At 35.9% G+C, this 27,150-nt stretch overlaps 1 protein-coding gene across 1 annotated transcript in view; it reads left to right on the top strand.

The window, feature by feature from the left end:
* LOC118185857 (cell surface glycoprotein MUC18-like) overlaps nucleotides 1–27,150 on the top strand; it is a 1,126,921-nt gene that overhangs the window by 345,551 nt on the left and 754,220 nt on the right. Inside the window, exon 2 of the mRNA XM_085820901.1 lies at nucleotides 5,847–6,188. Within this exon, the coding sequence (XP_085677027.1) occupies nucleotides 5,847–6,188 (342 nt within the window). The remainder of the gene's footprint in view (nucleotides 1–5,846; nucleotides 6,189–27,150) is intronic.

Here is a 27,150-nt window from a genome sequence, read left to right as displayed (position 1 = left end):
TCCGATGTGTAAAATGCATTCCTGGCCGCTTAAAGTACACATATGTTTATATTATCGCAAAATAAAACATCTGATGTGTACACAACATGACTTCCTTCTACGGAATATTAAATTATACACGTTTTTTTCTTGCATTTCATTTAAACTTATTGGATTGAATTAAATCTACTTCGCAGACAGCGCATAAACTACAATAGAATAAATACATTCTTTAAAATTCACTCTAGTATTTATTTCCCATAGCGACACTCTGGCGCTAGATTCACTTAACAGTATTAATAATTATATAACAGTTAACTTATAATTATATAACGGAAACTAAGTTAACTGTTATATAATCCAATAATTATATAACAGTTAACTTATATATTTCGTTCATATTATATATCATAATGCACAAAATTTATATCATTTAAAGAATAGAATTATCTAATCGTCGCCACATGTTCTATTCAAATACTATAATAAAGCTAGAACGATGTATAAAAGAAATTAAGCAAACAAAACAAAAAAGGAACAGTTTTTCACAGACGATTGACTATTTCTCATTTAATTAATTCAGTTCTCACTTCGCGAGAAGGCAAAAATACATAAAAACTCAAAATATCTATATTAAAAATTACGAAGTAAAACTTAAATACTTATTTCCTCGAAACAATTCCAGAAAGAATTAAGCATGATTTAATTGGCAATAATAAATGAATGCGTTATCTTTGTTGTTGCGAAGCTAAGTTTCTCTAGATTGGCAACAAATCCACTAGTCTCCTGTTTCAAATGTAAACATCAATGGCCGCCATAAAAAAAGGCTTAGCGGCACTTAGACTACTTTAAAATTGTTGATAATTCTAAAATATTGCATACAGATTTACTAAAGGCATAAAAACCTTAACCGGAAGATAAAAATAACATAACACAATCATTTTTAAAGCAAAAAATGTACAATTTACAAACATATAAGAGTAAAGAAACTGAGATCACTGAGCCGGGTAACAAAGTGGATATATATATAAATGTGTTTATATACGTTTGGTGCGGCCGATTGCAACCAAAATACGAGGTGCACATCTACATGTTATAGTAGTCCTATATACAAAATTTCAACTTTCTGAGGCTACTCGTTTTTGAGTTATGCGAGATACGTTCGTACGTACATACGTTCGTGCAGACGCCACGAAAAATTCTCTTCAGTATTAATTTTAAAGCTGTTTTATAATTTTTTGAAGGAAAAGAGTATTTTATTCTGTCTTTACGTACAGATATCACACAAAAACATTGTTAAATTGCATTCGATAGCGGTCAAAATGGATATTTTCGTTGAAATATGCTGCCTGAAACTTTTCGCGATTACAATACTTCCTTTTTACTTCGTACAAGGAAGTAAAACGTAACGTTGACTGGTATACATTTTATTTCAACATAAGTAATTACAGCACATATCACAGCCACATATTCTGCCAATGGCCCTCACAAATTTCGTTTGGAGTGGGTTTGCCGTCGACGAAATTTGAGTGCAGTTGTATGGAACGGCGTTATCTTCACCTACGAATAGAGAGATCTTTTAGGGCAATGACGATAACCATGTACCTGTGCGAAAGTCCTGTTGTCGCACACGTACATGGACCTCAATCCTTCTCTCTTTTGACAGTGGTACGTCTCTCCTACAGTTGGTATGACAGTACAGGTTACAATCGCATATGACACCTAATTACCTCTCATATTTATCCAAGGAAGCATGATAACCTAGCGTTACGTTTGTAGCATCCTTCAACCGTATGTGTTCCCATTCATAACAGAGTTCCGAGGAGCCGATTTTAGCAGGCTAATGTTCGACAACATACAGCCAGCGGAGTCACAGGCAGGAATTTCTCCGACGCATTACTGTTTCTTCCTAGTCCGGTCCCTAGAATTGTCACCAATCTAGTATGTTTGGGGTCGCACTAGAAATGTGCTTAAAGCAGTTGTGGAATGAGTTGACTCAGGACTTCATGTTTATGAGGGATATGTATCCCTTACTGCCACCCTGGGCAGCATCCCGTATTCACGACAGACGTAACCCACAAGGGTCCTAAAATTTGCATTCATTTGTAGGTTATACTACAAAAAATTATATTTTCGCTATGATTCCTAATCACATATCAATGTTACACTCACATATTTAAATCTTCGTGCGATTTTGAAAAACGTTTCTTAGAGAGTAAATTTTTATGGTAGTGGGTGTATTTTTGAAGCATCTGGTTGAGTCCTTATTCTCAACGATGTAAATTATTTTTTATTATTTATATTTAGAAAAGTTATGACTTTAAAAGAATATTTGGACTCTTCGAAGTGTCTAAAACTTTCCTATGATTTCAATATTAGTTTAGTACAAAATCCTGCCCAATTAAAATGCAAACTAGCAATTTTTGTTTTTATTTGCCTATTAACACATATAAATATTTAAACATAATTAGTTACGTATACATTATTTCACAGATTGTTTAGTTCATAATTATAATTTATTTGATTTGATTTCTTATTCTTTTTATAACGTACACTTATAAATACAAATTATTAATTTAATTATCATTAAAATGACTGATTATCATTTTATAGATAAGAAGAATTATCAACTTTTATGTAATACTGTTTTTTTTTTTTTTTTTTTTTTTTTTTTTTCAAAACACTCAGTGACGTGAACCTTGTTTGACAGATTGTTGAGCTATGCATAATTTTTAACAGCTATTTATTTTGAGTTATTGAACATAATTTTGCTTGAAGCAACACATATTTGAAACGAAATAATTGCATTGAAAATTACTTTATCGGTAAGTTCATATTTGCAAGGAACCCTTATTTACGATAACACCTTATCGAATTCCTTTAAATGCAGCACGGAAATCTCAGTGACAAATTAATTCAAATTCTAGCCTAAACTCCAATTATTTTTATCAATGAACCTTCTAGCTGCCAATACTCCATTCATCATTATATTCCTGCGCTTCGCCCACTCATCAATTTTAAAGATATCTTGATTCGATGACTGAGTATCCAACGCTGAAGTTTAATTTAATATTTTCTACATACTTTATATAATGACGCAGTTTTCCATACTTTCTTAGTAAATCAAACGATACTTATAGATTACTAATACTAGTATAATAGAAATCTTTTTTATTTATTATATCATTACTGTCACTTAAAAGGAAACAATCATCAATTTAATTATTCATTTAAGCGAACTAGTTAAAGGGACAGAAATTTTAAGTGCTGGAATAAACTGAAAACGGACTTTTATTTTTCATTTTTCTTATGCTGAAGAATTTTAGTTCTTTACAGTTGTTTTATTAAAGAACTGTTATTTTGATATATGCTGCCATAAATAATGAAATGAAAAATTTAAACCTACATAACTATCTAATTATACCTGTTTAAACTTCCTCTGCTTGGACGAATTTTCGTCTTCGATATAAACAGTAGTCCAATTAAATTTCATTAACAAAGAAAATCCTCTAAATATAATTAAAAATTTTAGTAAAATAACACCTTGAGCTATAGCTGTAAATTAATATAAACATTACCCAGTGGTATGTACCAGTTTTAGTCGCTTACTATTTAAAGAACTCAAGCTTAAATCAAATCTCAAATATCAGCTTTAAATATTTTTAAATAAAAATCTGTTTTAGACAATATTACTGATTTAAACAAAGCATATAAAATATTCTCTATACAAATTATATTAGTATAGCAGAAATCCATATTTTAAAATAATTAGAGTTAATTTTCTTTAACTGCCAATATTAAAAAAGTATTTTTCAAATCTTTTCTATTTTCATTGGCAAGGTACTTGACATGAACAAGACAACATAATAAAATACATAAATTATATAAAGAAAGGAATGCGGAAGTAAACGTTTTTGACCCATGCTTCAGTATCGCATAAATCGCTGAGTTTCAGATTTTGCACCAATTGCAGTTGAAGTCTGTTTAATAACACGTTTCACTGCTAAAAATTAATTTTCATTTTTTATCAGTGAAATCATGGATCCCTTTTTAGCTAATAGATTGGCTTGTTCATTACCATCCACACCGCAGTGCGCTGGGATCCACTGAAGGGTAACGTGGATTTCTTTCCTCTCAAGATCCTGCAAGTAAATTCTAACATTGTAATACATCTAAAAATGTAACTACGGCTTCAGAAGCAATAGCCTGAATATCTTCCTTCGAGTCAGACAGTGTCAACTCTCTAAACAGAAGTTGTTCTACAGTTTCAGTTTTAAAATGTCCGATAGCAATGTAAAATGGGAATAATTCACAATTCACTTAAAAGTAATGAGTGTTTCAGAGCACTGTGTAAGGATCGACAGGATAAACGCTTCATAAGTACTGTTTAGAGTTGAGCGACGCATCCCCAGAGGCAACCAGCGAGGCGTTAAAGAAGAGACCGATTTTTTGTAAATCGATGAAATATATATGCATTGTGACACTTCCAGTTCATCCTTTTGTCAAGTGCAACCTCAAAAAGGCGAATTTTTTAGACATCTTTAAATCATGATTTAGAAAGTAAATATAAGGTTCTAATTTTGTATGTGCAAGACAGAAAGTCAGAAGAGCAGTTCTTATCACGATTGACAACCATGTTATTATTATTACACTAATTTTCTAATAGTCTAAGAGCAGCATCAAGGTTCTGCTCCGTTACACTCTTTACATCCATCTTCTGTGACTAAGTCCAAAAACCCGAATTATCTGCAAATAAAAGGCAACTAATTTTCTCTACCGATTTCAGAGCATCAATTAAGTTATTCATATATATATGCTAAAAAGGATGCAGCTTAATGCAGATCTCTGAGGGCGACCAGTCTGTGGGACATAAATCCCAGATACTTTTATTTCCAATACGGACTCTATGAAAACGTTGGCCAGTAAAAGAGCGAATCCAATTTAACATATTGTTTCCAACACCAATGTCAATAAACTTTAGAAATAACTTCTCCGTACTATCGTACTCTGATTTAAAATCGCAGAAACAGCCGACAAGATATCCCTGGTATCAACAGCGTCCTTTACGACTTGAGCAAAGTGGGCAACATATAAATCTGTCGATCGATCCAGTCTTTTCTCATCTTAGTAAACCAAAATGCTTCAGATACCAGTTCAGCCTTGCGTGAATCATCTTTCGCATGGCCTTTCCCATGTGAACGATATAGGTCTATGATTTGACACATATTTTGCATCTCTATGGTTTTTGAGAATCGGGATAGTCAGCTATTTCTTCCATTGTACGGGAAGCATACCGATCTTCGATATATAATTTAAAATATCTAAAATATTTGCTTTACATTGTCACCTAAATTCTTATGAAATTCAGCATGAATATAGTCTACTCCTGGAGATTTTCTAATTTTCAGATTTCTCAATGCAGTATCTAATTCACGTAAGGCAAAAAGGGAGTTGACCAAGTGCTCTGATGTCAACTCTTTTCTAGCGCAAAAGATAATCTATTTGAAAATTAATAAGCTTAGCCAGAGCATTAACATTCTTGTTATTATTTACGTACAAGGAGTTTTCCTTAGACGGAGCGTGTTTATTTGTAATCCTTGCAAGGTACCTACATAGCTTCAAGCTGTCTATTTTATAGTTCCCCCTATATTAGGGCACGAGTTGAGGTCAGTTTTATAGACTCAGGAGGAATGCGGTCATCTTTTTATCTCTGTTATCTCTCTGTTAAGTATTTAGGTTTAGTTTATGAATATTAAAAAAACTACTTTTAAGAGAGTTTTGGTATTTACTAACATGTTTGCAACTGTTGTTTAATATGCTTATTGATACATTAAAAAAGTAGCTAAATCGTACCCTCTGTCTTTCAGCAAATGCACCACTTCAACTACAAGCTGTAGTGGGCGGCCGAGGTTTCATGCCCTGCAACATATCTTCTCCATCACCAGAAGATATAGTTACTTTGATTTTATGGTACAAGGGAGATGTAAAAGTGCCCATTTACACGCTGGATTCAAGGAAAGGTCCGCTGGAGAAGGCAAAGCACTTTCCTAGCGCAAAACTTGGTCGGAGGGTGCATTTTGACTTGCACGTTAAGGTGCCTGGACTATCCATAAATCCAGTGAAAGCTGAAGACGAAGGTCTTTATAGATGTCGGGTGGAATACAAGAGGTACAGGACTCTTAGCTATCTGTACGACCTGAAAGTCATTGGTGAGTACTAATTAAAACACATTTTTATGTTAAGTATTATAATGTAAAGTATTATAATTGGATGTCAATGCAACATGTAGAGCATTGGTAAAATTATCTGGAATGTTCTCACATATATTTCGTTTCCTGTCTGATCAAATTTGTGCACAGTTTTGCTTAAATTTCATGTACGAATTATCATGTTCGAAACATTCTGCTTCATGATTCTAAATTTAGCGTACCTACATTAACCGAAGTATTATTCGAATGGTGGCTCCGAAAATTCTAAACGTCTTTGTTGTGAAAAGCACCATTTGGATTCTGTGTTAAAACATAACAAAACTGATCGTAGAATGCTGTAGCCATAGTGAACAAACAACGAGGAAGTGGTACGGCCGTTATAGTTTTTGTCACTTATCTGACTTGAATGATACCAGTACAGAACGAGTCTACAATTATAATACTTTACATAGTCATAATTTATCAGCCATAACATTTACTGCGACTAAGCGTGCAGGATTGCGTCTATCGTTGGCATGGGCCTTGATCATTATGTAGGCGATAGTAAGACATTATTTTCAGTACATATCTTGGCTACTCATTGAAGAACATAAGACTATTTAATTCATGTTTCATGTTAATCATGACAAGTAAAATTTTAAATTGCTAAATAATTCACTACTTATTTAAATTGCTACGTGGTGGGTTTATTTCATGAAATACATATATATTCTGAAGCTGTTTTCCTGTAGATCTTGTGACTCAATAGGCTATGGGCAGTGGAAAGCAACATGAACATGATGGTTGCAGTTCATGGAATTTCAACAAGGGTCTGTCATGTTATCTTCTCTCTGGCTGTCCAATGCGCAAGTATCATAGAATTTGCATTCCATGACACAACACTGAAACCATTTTTGGACTACTGGCCAGTTGTTCTGAGATAGGTTAACTTGAATAAATGGCTAAAGTTTAATAGCGAAAAATTTATCAACATTGTTAGTCCGTTTCAGTTTAAGTAATCGTAGTCTGTCAATTATCGTGCATTCGAGTTTTATAGTTACCTACTTTTGATGTACATTTATCATGTGTTATATGGTTCTATATTTGAATATCTATTTTGACTTCAAATCAATAGCATATTTAACGTTTTGCAATTGCAAAAGGCTAGAATAGGAAATTAGTCTTTAGTCAATTCCTTAGACATTTGCATATCCATTTCCGTTATATATTCTTTTTCTCATTATTTGTCGGGGAGGGTGTACGTGATTTGTTGACACGCATATTCAATATTAACCGTTTATAAGAAGCAGTAAATTTAAAGCAAATGTAGTATTTTGTCACAATAAGGGTTCCTATATTCAATGGCAAACCCAGTTAAAATTCTCAAGATGTATCAAATATTGCTTGTGGAATACATTAAATTGCATTTTTGCTGTATGGGCTTTATTCCTAGATATATGTTTAGAGGTATCTTGCTGTGAAAGTTTGCATATTCCGTCCATCTTAGAGGTCTCTTAAGCTTGTCAATAATCTTTAACGCAACCTGTAGATAGATGTTTCAAATGGAAATTTTAAGAAAGATAAAGGAGTAAAAGTAATCTAAATTTATGAAATTAATTCTCTAGGTATTTCAGTTATAGTCGAAAATTCTGGAAAATAAAATGTTTTTAAAATGAGAAGTAAACACAATAAATAGTCTAGCATATATTTTGCTCTGGTTCTAGAATTAAGATGAAAGTAATGCTCATGGGAAATTAAATAAACATTTATTCACCTCCATTCGCTGGCATTGCATTTTAATATTTATTGCTTAAACTCCCGGAGAGGATTAATTTCATTATGTCGGGTTTGTATTTTAATTTCGGAGCTCTTTGCTATTCAAACGACTTTTGTTTTCTTCAGATTCAAGGGAAATAATAAATATAACAAATATGTTAATCTTTTAGCAGATATTAGCACAAACGAAACTCAGTGATGCTGTCTCCGAAAGGAATATACCTAAAAGGTCCTAGGTAAAAAAATATTTAACTTATAAATCAGTTTTATGAGTTTTTAAAATCAACCAAAAGAGCAATCTATTGCATCTGCATATAATCGTTTAGTTAATGAAATGAGGATCGCTCGGACAGGAGCAATGATACTTTGCGTAACATATATTCCATCACCATGTTAGTCTGTGTGGTTATCAGCTAATAGTGTTATATAAGAAAAGAAGAACAAAATTCTTTGTACCCCTCCAACTAGACGTAAGCAGTTAACACGACGAACTAGTAAGAGGAAGATCCATAGTTCAAGTTCTAGATAAGACACAAATTATTTTCTCTTTTCCTACTTGAATGAAACTTAATATTCTCTAGTGTGGCACCCAAATTTAAAAAAAAAAAAAAAAAAGGTAGAAGAGTAACTGTTCACCAAATGAGTCTGGTGGCTGAGTTTCGTACTTTTCTTCACTGCAAGAGTGAGGAAAAATTTAAGGACCTGCTCCATTTACTGCGCATGCTTTTGTAATGTGAACATGTCCACCTACCCACCTATTGTATGGAAGATCCATGGTTCAAATCCCGGCAAGAACACGGGTGATATTTCACGTTTCCTGCTTCCTTGAATCCTACCAGGCTCTGTAAGGGCAAAAGAGCCTTCTCTCTCTATTCAGTTTATTAGCTATTTTTTAATACAATTTAAAAAAAAGTTTAGAAATATTTGTATTTCAAAATGGAACAGTAGTTCAGTTTAGTTTATGATCAGTGAAACATCTAGCCTTTGCCACGTATTTTCACACATCCTTTATTAATTTACTAGGTTAACGGTGTTGTTTTACATCCATCTAGTACTAGATATATATTAATTTTAAATAATAATTACCAAATTATTTAAAATTTTTCGTATTTCAATATATATTATTAATGTATAAATTATTAAACATATTTACATGAAACAGAATTAAAAAATAAATCGCAACTTCATCAAAAATAAAGTTCATAATTCATGGAAGTAACTACTCTACTATTTTATTCATATTTCTAAGTGGAATGGCAAATACTGCAGAAAGTAGATTAATAATTTTAAAAATATTGAGAACAATGTAATGCTTATAATGACAATGAACAATATAATGTTGTTTAATAGTAATCTTTTGAAAGAAATGACATTCATTGCAAGAAATTTAATATCTCTTAAGGAACATTGCATTACATAATGATCCCGAGATCTATGTCCCCACAAGCATAATGACCCCTATTGGTAAATCCATACAAACAATTCATAAGCTCTTGGTCAAATCTTATTTAAAAAAATATGGGATTCAAAATAATACGTATTCTGCATGGCAGTTACAAGTTAACAACAACTTATTTGATAACACAAATTTGCACGAAATTTAAGATGGTATCGTTTCCTTAAGGAAAATTCCATTGTGTTGTAGGGTTTATATTTATTTTAACTAACATTTATTTTAAGTTTAAGCTATCTTTCCTGTCAAGCCTTTACTTTTCCCTGGAATTGCGAATGCCTGAGTATGTAAATTTTAGTAGAATGCGCAGAGTATTCAAATTTTTAGCAGAAGTAATTTGAGTTAAATAGAAGCGAAACGAGATTTGTAAGTGTGCTTCTTGATTCACGAGCATGAAGGTTGCTTGGTAGAAGTTTAAGAACCGCGGGTTTCGGCCTGTTCGGCCTACTTCGGCAGTTAGTTGAATTCTTTCAACGTCTTAATCAGAAAGTTTGCTGAATCTCAGCTGTATCTTAGAACGCTGTTAAGATAGTTACAATTATAGAGCCTGGTAGATAGTGACTTCGTTAGTTATGCATCCTGTTATTTATTTTTAGTTGTACTTTTCTATTTTTGTTACACCGCCGGGTCGGCGTAGTTTGTGAGCGTCAAGTGAAGCAACTGTAAGTTCTAAAGTGAAATAAAAAGGGATTAAACCCTTCTTACGAGTTTGTGTACCTTCCAGTTCATAGCAGTCACTACTACTGTTGCGGACAAGTTGGGGCCACGCAACATCACAGTGTAATAACCAACTCATTGTAATTATGCCCTCATTCAATTTAATAACATCACAGCATTTGATCACAATATATCGCATACTATTATTTCCCCTTAGATGAAGATTTTCTCCAAAAGCCAGAATATAGATGAGTGCCCCTACCTTGTTAGCTTTGGCAGCAGGCAAGACACAAGATGTTACAAAGCATTCCTGATTGTCACGGAAGTTTCACGACATCAAGAGATGGAAGCTGTTGTGATACACATATAAATTGATATGATTGCTTAGACAACATGATATGCTTAGAAATATCATACGAATTTTTAAAATAGTAAGCCACATAAACGTTAAGTAAATTTATGAACGTTAAATAACATTAAAACCTTTGTCAATTCTGTAAATTTCGATTCGAAGCAGCATATTTATAATTAGTCTTTCAAGTCCCAAAAGTGCAGTTTTTACAGTAAAATAAGCAAATTAAATATAAATGATCCATGCAGGTTGCTCCACATGTCGCGCACATCAGAATTTCAAAAATTATGAAAATAGTTAGCAATGCCAAATTTTTTCAATGCATGACACCTCATATGAGTTATTCATATTTGAAATTTCAGCTGCCGTTTTATGCTTTTAAAACTTCTGTTTATAAACGAAGGAGACTTTGACTAAGCAGAAACATTTTTTATGTGTGAGCATTGTTGTAGAAAAATGGTTAAAACTCTGGTATATTTAAAGCGTTTATGCATATCTTACCTTAAACTTAACGAGATAATGATTTTTCGCTTACTAAACTGATTTAAGAAAAATTTAACTGCCTCCCCAACAGAAACAAATCAGCGAGTTGTTCTCTTCTGATTTTCAACAAACTGAAGTCAGGAATAAAATGTTGCAGTTTCCGCAATTTCTGAATGCTTTTTGTGCGTGGCTTTAGATTCACCCTATAAATTTATCACATTTATAGCTCGCAGTTCTGTACATTTAATGTTAACATACAGCCGCCCAGACGGTACAGTGGTTAGGAGAGCCTGATTGCGACCCCGAAGGGCTCAGGTTCGAACCTCGGAGAAGGCATGGATGTAAAATTGTCTGTTCCTTCATAGGAGGTAACTGTGGCCGCTTATTAGGTGCTTGCACAATAAAATAGCCACCATAGTGTGGCGAATGTGGTTATAGGCAAGTGCCCGCCATTGGAAAACGAAATGCTAACTGTAGACATAATTTGCCGCAAGAAATAAAGATGGTTCAAAATAATGTCATAATGTTTTTAAAATATCTTTTTGGAACACGGGGAGGTGGGAATCATTAATCGGATTAAAAATGTCAGATTTTCTAACATTTTATTGCGTCTGATTTACTTCTCCATTAGATCTTTCTATCAATATTATAGCCAAGGTATAAGTCTGTCGTAGTTTCTAAAGTTAATGTAAGTTGATGCTCTCTTAAAATTTAAATGGCCAAAAGGAAACAGTGGTTTGAATATTATTTTGTACATTTTAGCAAGTATTTCTACCAGGCTGAAAATATAGCATTAGAATGTCATATCGATTTGCAGACTTCTTATTTTTCTTAATGTATTCAAATTTGAAATAATATTTATAAGACATACCTGATATACAGTATTAATGGCCGGAATATGACTAAGACGAGTCGTTTATCATCTTGCAAACGCTGTTGCATTTTGTATTTTAAGAATTCACGATTATTTGTTCACGAAAGTTGAAAGCAAAACAGGTTTAGAACCTGTTTTACACCAAGAGGGCTACTTTACAAGCCTAACTTTGCTTTTAGTCTTTTTTCTCCTTGTGAACGACAAATAACAAACAAAATTATTGCTACTTTCTTGCCAAAGCGGCTGTAAGCGCTTAAAATATTATCGAGACGGAATTACTCTCGAGAGACTAGTACTAGATGGACAGGAGGTAAGAAACCCTCGATCTGTTCCACCGGACAAATCTGATGGTTGAGAAAAATATCCCACAGCATAAATGTAATTTAACTGATGTGTCGAATGTAATGATGGAATGTGTGATCTATAAAGGAATATAAAATTAAAGTAATTTACCCCCAAAGGGTGACACTTCAAATAATATGAATTAAGTAATATTTATTATATCTTGACATCATAAAATTTTGAATTAATACCAGCAAGTAAATGTCTCCAGACAGAAGATTGGTAACCGTGATCATACAACTGCAGAAAGAAACAGTCCTACCATTTTGAAACCAAACTTTTCGTACAAGATATGCGTAATATTCCAATCAAAGTAAATCTCAGTCCCTCGTCTTTAAACAAAGTTTCATGATGAAAAATATCAACTTTTATAACGGAGGAAATTGAGTTGACTGGTTATTCCAATATATTTTTGAAGAAACACAATATTCTTATCATCAGGAAAGTGGAACACATGCACATGAAGTCCTTTCGAGGGTATTTCAAGTCGTAGAACATCATTAATTTATTGGAGAAGTCAGCATCTAGATAATTTTAGTAGAATCTTCAGTACCAATTTCTGTTTTCTAGGAGAAATGCATTACTCTACAAACATTATGGAAACGGCAGTCAAAACATGGACGAAAAAGAATAAAAAGGCGTACAAGCGTCTTCCGGGCTGAAGACGGCCAGAAGACCGTCCTACACCTTCGGAGCCCAGCAGCAGGAGAAGGAGAAACCGGTTGTAGCCATGAATTTCGCTCTGTCGTTGAACGGTCGCAGTGAACAGACTTGATGTTGAATAAATGTGGAGGCTTGCCTGCACATTCACTTCGTGGATATATTCTTTCAAAATATCCACAGAGTTGTGCTGTCACCTTTAAGGTGCCTAAGGTCATGACCAAAGAGAGATGCTCTCTACGTTTTGGCTATAATGATGACCCTTCCTCCGTTAGATTATGATTGCGTGTCGTTATCCTCGAGCAACACGCTTTCCCGCCACCTTGTTTGAGGCTTTGAATCACTTCAACCTACATTCTGCGCTATTAAACGAATCGAAATATGCCAAATGGAAATGAAGTGGGGAAAAATAAGGGAAAATTCTAAATTAAGAAAAAATGTTTCAGTTACATTTTTTCTTCCAATCTGGAGCAAGCGTGCCTAGATAAAATTTCTATGAACTATGTCTGAAGAAAGAAACAGTTGAAGAATTTAATATTTTTAAGAAAATAGTTTTATTTCTTATAATTCTTACACGTGGAATCTGGTTTTGAAATCTGAACTATTGTTGCGAATATTAATGACATAAAAAAAAAAACATTTCACGCTATGCGCCATCTGGTGAAAACAGAAATGTCTATTTATGTTTTCCTTTGAAGGCTATTTTCGACAGAAAGAATGATGTACTAAATCCATGTTGAATGTAAATTTAAGGCACTGATTGAAAACACATAAATTTGTTCAGACATGTATTGCTCTAAATGACATAATACGTGTAAAATGGAACAATATCTGTGGCAATAAAATCATTGCATGAAAAACTAAATAATTTTAAAGAACAAAATGAGCAAAATTAGCTTTTACGGTTTCCTTTTATAAATACACATTAATTAAATTATACTTAATTGTAATTAAATTATATGTATATATTGATATTTATATAACTGCACTACACTGTATATTTTTTTCTTTCTCCCCGCCTTCAAAACAGTGAAATTTATATGTAAAACAATTACGTAATTAATACGCAATAATTAAATTTTCCAATTTGGTTATTTGCTTTTTTACCCTAATAATAATAACTAATTATAAAAAAGTCTCTTAAAAATGCGCCGTTTCATAATTAATTCCTACCATACAATTCTTACATAACGCAAACTGGCTGGTATTTTAAGTTATAGAAGAGAAGCACCGTCAAAACTCCCATATAACTAGGCTGTTTGTCCGAATTAGAACCCTAGTCATCCTTTGTACCTTTAGGCCAATGGTGAATCTGGAATTTTTTTGATGGTATAAGGCAGTGGTTAACGAAAGTGTGAGTCAGAACACAAATTCGAATGGGTCCTCAAAACGTTTACAAATCTTTCGTTTATTTTCAGTTTTATCTTATACATTTAGTTAGAAGTATCCTAACAAATTTTTTATAAATTACAGTTATAATGTATTCATCTAAAATTATCGATTAATCTTTAACAGCTATGAGGAACAGACCAAAAGTATTAATATAAAGCGTTACTCATTGCAATTATCTTCACTATTTTCTACAGGGTGAATCTAAAAAAGTGGCCGTTTAAAAACTTTACGGGGTATAGAACGCAGCTCGTCAGAGAAAGTCTGGCCGGAGCGCAAAAGGCGAGCAGCTAGGTCGCATTATAAATGGTATAAAAAGGATCGGTGCTCACACCCAACAGCATTTGCTACCGTGAATTGCCGAGAAGATGGGCTGTTATATGAACCACGAAATTTCCAGGACTGTGGATTGCTCGAGGTGATCTCATAGTTTGTCCACCGGAATCAGCTGATCTCTCGTGTTTGGACGTTTTCCTGTGGGGCCATATGGAAAGCCTAACCCACGATTGGCCCGTTGAAACCACTATGGATCTAGTAGCCAGGATCAAATGTACGTCAGTCCCTGTCGCGCAGGTCTGAAGCCTCATAACAGCTGACAGAATGTCTTTTGAGCGTGTACATCACATACATTTCTGTTAAAAACGTTTTCTGTCGTATCTCCTCTTATTCTTGCGTTAATTATTTAAATGAGACCTTGAAAAACTACCTTTGAGCTTCTCACCGCTTCCGATCCGACCATACATTCTATGACGAATATTACTCATGCAGCTGCATTCTATCACTCCGTAAGGTTTTGCCCACTTTTTCATATTAATCCGGTATATCTCTGAGTTTGAATCTTTGTTCGTTCCTCTGCAAATACTGCTAATAAAAAATCTCTTCATATTTTCGATCCTTTTTGTGTCCCAACCTCTTAAGGACATTCTCTAGAGTATTCTCAGATATCCTAAGAACTACTTAATTTAATATCTTGAGAATATTCGTTGCGTTTATATTTCGTGTGAACGTATAGTGCCTAAAATTCGTTGTTTAATCAGACTTCGATGTTACAGTTTTTAGAATAAATAACTGTATTTGATAACATTTTCTAAATTGAGAAAATCGCATTTTATCGATAACAATTGCAATAATTCGTAATAAGATTTAGTTCGAGTTGTATTTTGCTTCTTTACTTTTTCTGAGCCAATAAAACTTCGAACAATTCACAATTTATGTTGGGAAAAATTCAAACAGCAATAAGATTTAAGGATTAAACCTGTTAAAACTACCTTCAGCGCAGTTGAACTAGAATTTATGAAAACTGAATGTGCAAATGCCTTAACGCAATTTTTCAACTTATATTTAAATTTAAACTTAAAACTTCCAAATAAGATAAAATTTCAGACATAAATTGAATAGCTTTAATTTTTTACCTTTAAAGTGATATAACTGAATGCAAAAACGTAACTGGATAAAAACCTTTTCAAAAATGGTGAAAACATTTTTAGCATCTCAAAACTGCCTTCAAAAGAGCTTAAACAAAGTAAAGAAAGGCTATAAAACAACTATTGAATGATTAAATTATTCAAGGCAATCCCAAAATCTCGCACATCAAATTTAAAAAACTGTAGAAATTCCCAAAGTGTTATTAATGGTAAATTGTTTTCAATGGATAAAATTTATGTACTATGTGTACATTATTACAAGTAACATATTACTTAAAATTTTAGTTCAATGTTAGCTTATGCTGTTAACTCTAAATGCCATAATTTGATGCAAGATGGAAGTGAGCTTTTCCCAAGGGGAATGGACCATAGGTTTGGTATCTCTCGAAATGTAATTTCATTTTACATTTCTCAAGCCACAAACCCTTTTTTAAAATTTTTGTGCATTCATATTTCTGGAATAATTACTGTTAATAAGCAGATAAGTCAAACATAATAAGAGAATGTTATGTATACATTTACAGAAAAATTATTTTCTTTTGAAATACAAGAAAGTAATTTTTTGAAGTTATTCCATATTAATACAGACTTTATAATACTGTACTAGCGGGCAAGCCCGCCAGCTGAGCGGGCTGAAGCCCGCTGTTATTGGCCTTTATTCGCAAGTTGGACAGCCCGTTCGCCGGGATCGAAAGTTGGAGCGAACTACCAGTGTTCAGCGGTTTTGCGCTTGCTGCTCCCGCTTTATTCACATATGCATCCTGAAGACACTGCATACACGATACACATGCGGAAAATCACGAAAACACTCATGCAGCCAGCCCGCTCGTCGGAATTCGAAAGTTGGACCGAACTACCAGTGTTCAGCGGTTTTTCGCGGGCTGCGCCCGCTTTGGTCACATATGCATTCAGAAGATACTGCTTACTCGATACGCATGCGGAAAATCACGAAAAAATCCATGGAGCCAGCCCATACGATTGGATCCGAAATTTGGTCCGAACTACCAGTGTTCTCCACCCACTTTATTCACGTATGCATCCACAAGATACTTCATAAACGTTACACAGCCGGAAAATCACGAAAACATTCATACAGGCAGCCCATTACCTGGTATTCGAAAGTTTGACCAAACTACCAGTGTTCAACGGTTTTGTGCGGGCTGCGTCTGCCTTATTCATAAATGAATCCATAAGGTACTGCATATACATTACACATGAGTAAAATCACGTGAACACCCATGGTGCTGGCCTGTTCGTCTGGATTCGAAAATTGGACTGAACTGCCAGCGTTCAGCGGTTTTGGGCGGGCTGCGCCCGCTTTATTCGCTTATGCATACAGGACATACCGCATACACAATACACATGACTAAAATCACGAAAAAATCTATGGAGGCATTCCGTTCAGCGGGATTCCAAAGTTAGACCGAACTACCAGTGTACATCGATTTTACCTGGGCTGCGCCCACCTTATTAACATATGCATGCATAAGGTACTGCATACACGTTACACATGCAGAAAATCACGAAAATACTCATGCAGCCAGCCCGTGTTCGCCGGTATTCGAAAGTTGGACCAAACTACCAGTGTTCACATGTTTTGATCGGGCTGCGCCCGCTTTATCCACGTATGCATCCAGAAGATACTGCGTACACTATACACAACCGGAAAATCACGAAAACACCCATGCAGCCAGCCCGTTCGCCGGGATTCGAAACTTGACCTAACTACCAGTGTTTAGTGACTTTACCGCTCACCCGCTAAATGGGCCATTGTAGAAAGTGTAATCGCGTATATTTTCGCATTTATTATTCAAACAGTAGATTCGTTATTAAAATTATTTTGATTTTATAACTTCAATATGATCACACGCAAAACTGTATCAATATATACATTAATGCAATTAATAATTCATAATTATAATTAATTATAATAAGAAAAGTTTTCATGTACCATCTCCAAGAAAAACATATTCAATTTAAATCCCTGAACGAAAAGAAATTTTTAGTGAAAATTTAATCTAGTATTCTAAATAGTAATTTCAACTTCTTGTTTAAATATCTGCATAGAAAATTTTTAATCTAAAAAAATCTAGTAATTTTAACTTCTTGTTTAAATATCTGCATAGAAAATGTTTAATCTAAAAAAAAATCAAAAATAAATTTTAAATATTGAAAAAAAATAGCTATTTTCATTTATTGAAGATTAATCCACTTATCAATGGGATAAACCAACCTGCAATCAATTCGCAACAACTAAATGAAGAGACAGTTTCTATTTATTGTTTTATTTTATCACACACAAAATTGAAATTGTATAAACCGTAAATGTAATATTTAAAGGAACAATAACAGAAACATACAACACGAATGAATGGATCTTTAAAAAAATAGGAAGCAAAACATTAAACATATCGCAAAAATCTAAATGTTGATACTTGTTTCAAGTCCGTAAGTTAATTAGAAGCAAAGATATTAATTTTTAAATAATTCTCCACGTGGTAATCCGTGAACTTTGACCTTTCCGCCAACACAACGCTTGAGCGGATGCCAGCTGTTTCTCCCCCCCCCATCGATTCCGAAAAAGCAATTTTATCTCAGCTAATTCCGAGACTGCTGCCACTCCGAAAAATGAAATAACGCTTTCGCAGTTTTTAATTAATAACTCCGCCGATTACTGTCGTACGAAGATGGGACCGGTATCGTTGGATTCGCTGATTTTTTTGCCATCCGTGGATATGCGTTTCGAATTCGAACTCGGCGCCGTTCTGGAGTTATTCGAGAAAAATGAATTTGGCACTCAGCCAAATCCCTAAAATAGGGGAAACCCGTGAAAGAAAGTGCAAAACGTAGGGGAAAAAAGCAGTTTTTAATTAATATCTCGGCTAATTAAAGTCGCACAAAGATGCCGATGGTCAATATGGCGAGCCACGGGAATTCTGAATCCAACGGTACCTTCCGCTAAGCTCTACACCCAGCCGTTCTTGAGAAGATGATGTTACAAACAAACACACAGACAGACGCGCACAGATTTTAATAGTATAGACTAGCGGGCAAGCCCGCCAGCTGAGCGGGCTGAAGCCCATTACTTCAGGGGACGGATGCCTTCGTGGTATTCGAAAGTTGAACCGAACTAACAGTGTACAGCGATTTTATGTTTGCTGCGCCCGCTTTATTAAAGTATGCATGCAGTATTTTCTCCATGCGGAAAATCACGAAAACACACATGCAGCCAGCCCGCTCGCCGGGATTAGAAAGTTTGACCGAACTACCAGTGTTCAGCGAATTAACAGCTTAGCCGCTTGTACGAAGTGTAATCGCGAAAATTTTCGGGCGTGATATTCCAACAGTATACTCGTTAAAATTCCTTTATTTAAATGCTTTTTGGTAAACTCCAACTTCTGTCTATAAATTTTATACTTAACATCTCTTTCGTAATTATGTTTCATAACAGTAAATATATACTGGCATTTAAATGCCTGTAAAATTGTAGAAAACATTTAAAAGCATTATTTTACAATTTTCTCATTCTCGGAAGTAATACTTTTAACTGCGAGCAAACCTTTGATCTTAGTCGTAACTGTAACTGCTTTCGGCGGCGTTTGTTTACATTTTTCAAGCGTGGGTTTTCGTCAGTTATCTTTGTTTACCTTCTAAAAATGTTCTTCGAAGGGTCTTCTAAGACTCTTGATAATATTTTAGTCGTGAATTTGTTCTATTTTGATTATACTGGTAAATTTCTTTCGTTTTACGTATGCTATCATAATGCATACTATTAGCAAGTAGTATCATAAACCCAAAGCATCAGTGGTTCTAAAATAAAACTCGTGCATGTGTGAAGAATATTCATGGCAGATGGTCATTTGTAGATGCTGTTACTGCAGAAAAAATTGCTGACACTTAAAAAATAAATCTCCTTTAGTGGATATGACAAATGATGAAAGTCCAGCGTGAAAATCAATTGTGAATACAACTGCGAGTGTAAAGGCAGCTGAGTTGAAAACAACTTTTCAATCTACATCAAATTCTAATCAAAATGTGAGTGAAATGTGTTCCTATATTTTAATGAACAGCGAAATGTTTGTTGCATAATGCTACAACAGTTCTTCAGATGTAATATGAAAGGGAATGTTTGGCAATGAACTCATTTGCAAATTGTATAAGAAGGTTTTAATTTTAAAAAATCAAAAATTGTAAAACCAAAACTTGCAGATTGTAAAATTGCTGGTAAATAACAGAATTTAAATAATAATATGTGCAATGCTATGGAAATTCTAAGAACAGATAACAATTATCAAAATATTTTGAATAATTAGGTAACGACCACAGGAAGCGTCATTTTTACTTCCGTGTGTAAAGTAGTGGTGTAACGTATTCAGCTACGGCAAAGCACTCGAGTGCAATCTGCCTAAGGGGAGGGATGCCTTCTTGTCGGCTTTTTAAAGGAAAGTGGCTCGTATACGCATGGGGAAAATAACAAAAACACCCATGCAGCCACCCCGTTCACTGGGATTCGAATGTTGGGTGTTTGTAAAAGACGCAACTTTGTGGAACAAACTCATTTGCTCATTACAGTCCTATCCCTCGAGTATATCAAATATCATGTGAATCATGCCCATGTCTTGCATCTGCTGCACACCTTGTTCCATCATTGCGTGGATATAGCTCATATTGTGTCAATAGTGTTTTATGTGTCCAATATCCCCTGTATATACATTTGAAAATATATATGTACATACATATAAACCAAATTAGTTAGTCGCCTGTTTTTATCGCATTCAAAATAAATAAATAACAGAAAATAATTTTAAAAATCTACCGAGTAAGTATTGCAGATGGGCGGGCTGCACCCACTCAATTCTTTGCTGGTGTCTAAAATAGTTTCTGTGTGAAATTTGTGGAAATATTTTATATTTAAATCAAAAACAGAAAAATAATTTTAAATCTATGATTAAAATTGTTTTTCTCACTTTCATTATTATTAACACGAAACTGAAGGGACTGAAGAATTTTTTCGTGTTAAAGGATATTAAAAAAAAAAAAAAAAAATATTTTCAACAAAATTAAGTTTATTAGAGTACATTTTATTTGCACAGATATGCATATAGGCATGTATTTAATAAAAAATCAATGAAACAAAATCATTCACAAGAACTGCATTATTCATTTCGTTTTCTTTGTCGGAATCTGCATCAATGATATTTTTTTAGCTTTGAACAAACTCCAAAATGTCCTTGTCTCCAATTATTTGGGGCTGTACACACATTATCATCAACTACTGCAACTGTTGTTTTTTGGATAACACAGTAGGGCAGCACACAGAAACTTTTCCAAACGTTTCATAAAATGTCAGTCGTGTGAACCCGTAAAATATTTTACTGTACCTATGTCTATAAAAGACACAACTTTGGGAAAGACATTACAGGCCTATCCCTTGAGTATATTAAATATCATGCAAAACAAAATATTTTATATGAATGAAATCAGTTATTGCGTGAATAGTTCAAAGAAAAACAGAAAATAATTTTTAAAATCTACCGAGTGAGTACGCCAGATGGGCGAGCTACAATCCGTACTTATCTGAAAAGAAATAATAATAATAATAATAATTTCTTAGTTATAAGTTTATATTAAACTCAAAAACTTGCACAGAAAAAAAAATTAAACAGAAAAAAATTGGTGGGCTTTTGACGGCATAAACTGCCTGACACCTGCGGTCTCCTCTGCAATCTCATCGACCAGGGGGTTATTTTTTCTCCCAGGTATCAGCCCCTTCCCTGGTCTGCTGTTACAGAATCATAGACAAAATTGCATCACTATATATAAATATGTGTATATATATATATATATTGATGCAATTGTATATACATATATATACACACACGCACAATTAAGATATATATATATATATGTGTGTGTTTACAAAAATGCATGCAATGAATAAGAAAAATTATTTACATTTGAAAAGGAAAATTAGCATGTTCTATGTACACCTGAAAAGAAAAACATTTTAATTTGAATGAAATCATTTCTATATACACCTGAAAAAAAGTATTTACAAGTTCTATGTACATCTGAAAAGAAATGTATAAAAACATTTTAATTTGAATCAAATCATTTCTATATACACCTGAAAAAGAAATATTTTTATGTGATTGAAATCAGTTCCATAAATACCTAAAAAAGAAAAATACATAAAATGTTTTAAAATTAATGAACGCAATTGTATGTAGACCTGAAAAGGAAAATTTATAAAAAATATTTACAACATTGAAAAAATAATACAGCTTCCGATTGCCTAACTACTACAAATTCCACTTTGAAACAACAGACATAAAAGCCGACTAATGCATAATTCTCAAACTGTTTCAGCTTCATCTTGACTTGCTTCAATTTATCCCAGTCATCCAAAAACCTCAAATCTTTTTCATTTTTGCTTTGGCTTGATTAACTTCATTTTGTGTTGCAAAAATCTCACTGTTTCAATGTCTCGAGTAACTTTTTTACTGCAGAACCTCCCTGTAAACAATATTTCTTGTGAATACTTTAGAACATGCGGGCATCAAACGGCCTTGCTTCTTGGTGTCTTTCACTAAAACACGAACATTCCTCATAGACGAACATCTTGAAAAAGCTACGTAAAGCATTCCATGACTGAAAACTGGTTGCGGTAAATAAATCCCAACTTTCTTAAGTGTCTGTCCCTGTGACTTATTAATAGTCATACAAAATGCAAGCCTGATGGGAAACTGTCTTCGCTTGAGCTGAAAGGGGAGGTTTGAATCTGATGGTGAAAGTTCAACACGTGGAATGAAAACTCTCGATCCAGCATTCTGTCCAGAGATGACTTCACAATCTAAAACGTTTGGCATAATTCTCTTCACAATGAGCCTTGTTCCGTTGCAGAGTCCAACCGATGGATGTAGATTTCGTAGAAGCATAACTATAACTCCAACTTTCAAATTCAGACGATGAGGTGGCATTCCAGAAGGCGTCAGGCTGTGGATGAAATCCAGCTGATACGTTTCTTGTTCTTCTTCGTCATCGCAAATAACCGAGTCTGCACTGTAGTGCGTGAAAACTTGACCTGGAAACGTGGAAAGAATTTCTTCATTAAGCTTCAGAGCTTCCTCGTTCTTTGGACATAAAATCGCTTTACTGGCCAAGTCTTGTAAGTCGAATTCATTACCGCAGCCAAACATTTCTTCTACAATTGATCTGTTGACCACACACAAAGATGGAATTTCGATAACGTCTTCGTCCAAGCCACTGTCATTTCTAAGACGACCATCTCCTAACTGCAGAAGCCATTCTGAAAATTCTTGTTCTTCCGGATTCAATCGCATATTGGTGGAAAGCGTGCACTGTTTGAAATGTGGCCACAAAAAGGAATTCCTGATGCAGCTCTCGATCGCAGAAGTTCGGTTTCCGTGTGGGACAACAGGTAATGTTTGTCTCCAGTCACCTCCTAAAACTAAGGTTTTACCGCCAAAAGGAACATCCAGTCCGGTCAAATCTCTCAGCAATCTGTCGACAGCTTTCAAAGCATAATGAGGCGTCATGGTGCATTCATCCCATATGAAAAGTTTCGCAGTCTTCAAGTACCTTCCCTGAGCGCTATCTTGTCTCACACGGCACGAAGAAGTTTCCAGAAGTGGAACGGGCAACTTGAAAGTAGAGTGTACAGTTCTTCCACCGGTCAACAGCATAGCAGCAATACCTGTCCACGCAACGGGAATGGCAACGTGGCCCATTCCTCGAACAGCATGAAGGATCGTCCTAAAAAGGAAAGTTTTTCCAGCTCCGGCAAACGCATTAACACAAAATGTCTTCGGTGTGTTAGGATTCTCATCTCGTACAGCTTCCAAAACCGAGTCGTAAACTAATTTCTGTTCAGGATTCAACATCCCGTTCAACACTTCGGCTTGTTCGTTTTCATATTGGACATCGAACTGCGGGACTTCGAGAGAAACAGCATCAGTCAATGTTCGTTGCGGGAGACCAAGAGAACATAGCGAAACATTGTGCACTTCTAACTGGTCTTCTATACTTCTCAGTGCAAGGCTGAAACTGTCTTCTAAGGAGTAAGATCTCGCAAAATCTTCAGAAAGGGACTCTTTGAATTCATTCCACAAAGCGACGGGTTCCGCAGGGTTGCAGAAAACACAGATGAAGCAAAAAAGCTGTCTTAGCTGCGGTGGCATTTGAAACGCCGATGCTTCTGCCAGAGTATTTTTCCATTCTTCGTCGTCTTGCAGTAGATGCCTCGCACGGCAGGCTTCCTTGAACGTTGAATACGCCACACCTTCGTAAGTTCTTAAGTCGGCAAAACTCTTCGCTCCTTTAACGTGACACAGCAGCAACCTCAGATGGAAACGCTCAACATCTTTCGGGCTAACAGAATACATTCTTGAAATGATGTAATCTCCAAGTCTAACTCGTGTCTGCCAGGCGTGATTCCTCCAGGTGAAATGTTTAGGCACTTCGGCATACAGGTAACCATTCGCTTCGGGAACTGTCCTGTTCAGTTCAAACCATCCGGTGAGCATGGTATTTTTCTCGGCAGCTCTCTGGAAAGCATTCCTTTCTTCCGATTCGGCAAAATAGACGGACTGCAGGTTTTCCAAATGAACCGGTAGTCGTATGATGGAGTGCGACTTGGAATGCATTCTCTTTTCAAACAGCCTCCATGCTGCTTCAGGGGCAGACACGTATCTTGCATTTAAGAAGCATTTGATCTCGTCCCACATTAAAGTTCTATCTCCAGATTCTTCCAGAACAACTTTAGCTGCATCATGACCCTTGTACACATATTTGAACAAATACTTCACCGATTTTATGGAGCTGCATACTTCAACGTTTATGTGGGCGTTGTACTTTTTCGATAAATACGGATTGTAAGGAACAACCCATCTGTTATCGACGGCATGACCCTTGATCACGATAAAGTTTCCGTCGTCCCTTCTTCTGTTGAGTGGGTAGCCGTTCACGTTCTCTTTAGTTTCTGCCTGAAACGGTTTCGGAAATCCTTTCGAACATACACTATCACTCATGCAGGGAGAGTTTCGATTCAGTTCACCGCAGGGTCCGTGAATCATCGATGACTTCACAATGTCGTGTAGTTCCGGATGTCGAGTAGCATCTGGAAGTTCAGCACACACCAGCGAGTCGATGCACTCCGCATCTCTTATTTTATCTTCTTCCGCTAAAAACAACAAAAGGTGCATATGAGGCAGTCCTCTCTTCTGAAATTCGATGACATGTATATCTGCAATGGTCGCACCTAAGATGTGATTCTTTGTCAAATCATGCATCAAAGCTGTTTTCTTCAGGTCAAATACCCTCGAAACGATGTCCGGGCGATCGTGAGCCTTCTGTCCTGGGAATAAGTTTTCTGTTATTTCCGGCCATTTAGGGTTGCACGTGAAAGTCAAAAACAGATCCGGTTTACCAAAGTCGCGCACAATGGCCATCGAGTCCTGATAGTTTTGCTGCATGCAGCGAGGGCTTCCTATAAACGCTGACGGAAGTATAACCGGTATTCCAGGGCGGACGCCCGTCTCTTGACCAACTCTGTAAATGTGATCGGCAAGACCCATGTAAGTTTCCACTCTCAGATTCGTCTGATGACTCCGGAGGTACGCAATCCTGTTGCCTTCAACTTTTACGTATGCATCCACGAGATACTGCTGAAACAATTTCCGGCCATACAAAATCGGGTTGTAGCAATCTCGTCGTACGGACACCCTGTGACTGTAAAACTGTAACTCTGTGTATTGCTGTCCGACTCTGAATCCTTGCTCGCCGTGAGGAAAGAAAAGTACGTACGTCATGGGTTCCAAGTTGGGATTTAAGGTACTGATGTTGATGAGACCGCCACCTCTCGGATGGATCACGATGTCTCGGTTCGATGGAGGAGCGCCGTCCGTACTCTTGAAGACGACTGCAACTTCATTTTCTTTCGGAGCATTGTAACGTCCTCTGTGTTCGCCCGTACCTACACTTTCACCCTTGATGTACATGCGGATATCCGCAGCAGTTTCGGCGCCTTGCTCTCGTAGAGTTTCTTCTTCGAATTCCTTCAGCATCTTGTAGGCTTCGGCATATGGATTAACGTTCCTCAAAACTGCGTCCAACTGTCTCAGCAGTTCGGCATTCAGGGCAACATTTCCAAATATGTTCATTCTCTGCCTGAGCGCTTGATCCGAATCTAAAATGTACAGCTGAGCATATTGTTCTTGACCGGGATGAGGCGGATGAAGGTGGCTCGTCCGATGATATATGGCACCATGAATCCTGAAACAGTAGGGACCCGAACCTGTAGGCATTTCTATATTGGCACCCAATTAAGCAAAACTCAGCAGGCAGTTGTAAGTGCGTATGTTGGCAAAAAACTCTTCAGAAAACGGGTGGTTCCCATTCATTAGATTGCACCATTCTTCTGGATATCTTCTTTCAGCTTCGACAATTTTCCCATTGTTACAGCAGTGCATGTATCTTCCCCTTGCGTTCCTTTCTCCCGTAAATAACAATCCGTTGCAGATATCGCAGGAAGCTTCCATTGAACCGGCGGTGTGTTGCTCAACGTAAACTTCGAGTGCACATCTTCCTGCATTGTGCAGAGTGCTACGCGAACGTCGTGCTGCATTCCTGCGTAGCCTGTCTTCTCGTACAGACATTGTTTCTTCGGATCTGACTTGTCTGTGACGTGCAGTGTCTTGCGTTCTTCGTGTAGTAGCGTCCTGTTCCGACTCTTGAGTGCGCAAGTTCTCTTGACGTTGCACTTGCCTGCTGAGTCTCCTACTTGTTTCTTCTTCCGTTTCTTGAGCACGTAGGTTTGCTTGCCGATGTGATTGCCTGCAGAGTCTCGAACTGGTTTCTTCTTCCGTTTCTTGAGCGCGTAAGTTTTCTTGCTGTTGTGCTTGCGTGCAGAGTCTCATAGCGGTTTCTTCTTCCGTTTCTTGACCACGTAGGTTTGCTTGACGATCTGCTTGCGTACTCAGTCTGCTAACGGTTTCTTCTTCCGTTTCTTGACCACGTAGGTTTGCTTGGCGCTCTGCTTGTGCACTCAGTCTGCTAGCGGTTTCTTCTTCTGTTTCTTGACCACGTAGATTTGCTTGGCGCTCTGCTTGCGCACTCAGTTTGCTAGCGGTTTCTTCTTCCATTTCTTAACCACGTAGGTTTGCTTGGCGCTCTGCTTGCGCACTCAGTCTGCTAGCGGTTTCTTCTTCTGTTTCTTGACCACGTAGGTTTGCTTGGCGCTCTGCCTGCGCACTCAGTCTGCTAGCGGTTTCTTCTTCCGTTTCTTGAACACGTAGGTTTGCTTGGCGCTCTGCTTGCGCACTCAGTCTGCTAGCGGTTTCTTCTTCATTTTCTGTAGCTCGCCGTAACCTTTGTGCTTCAGCTCTTCGTCTTCTCGATGCATCTCCCGTAATGCTTCTTTTCCTTTTCGGCATTTCAGTGTGTTAAAAAAAATACTACTCTACTAAAACAATAACTGAACTAAAAAAGTAATAATCGAACGTAAAAGATGAAAGAAAAAAACTTGTTCGTTAAAACAGTACTCCTGAAAATTA

This window comes from Stegodyphus dumicola, chromosome 7 (assembly GCF_044657685.1).
Source record: "Stegodyphus dumicola isolate Sdum_Otavi_A_Nest chromosome 7, ASM4465768v1".
NCBI classification, from domain to species: Eukaryota; Metazoa; Arthropoda; class Arachnida; order Araneae; family Eresidae; genus Stegodyphus; species Stegodyphus dumicola.
This window is presented reverse-complemented; position numbering and strand designations above follow the sequence as displayed.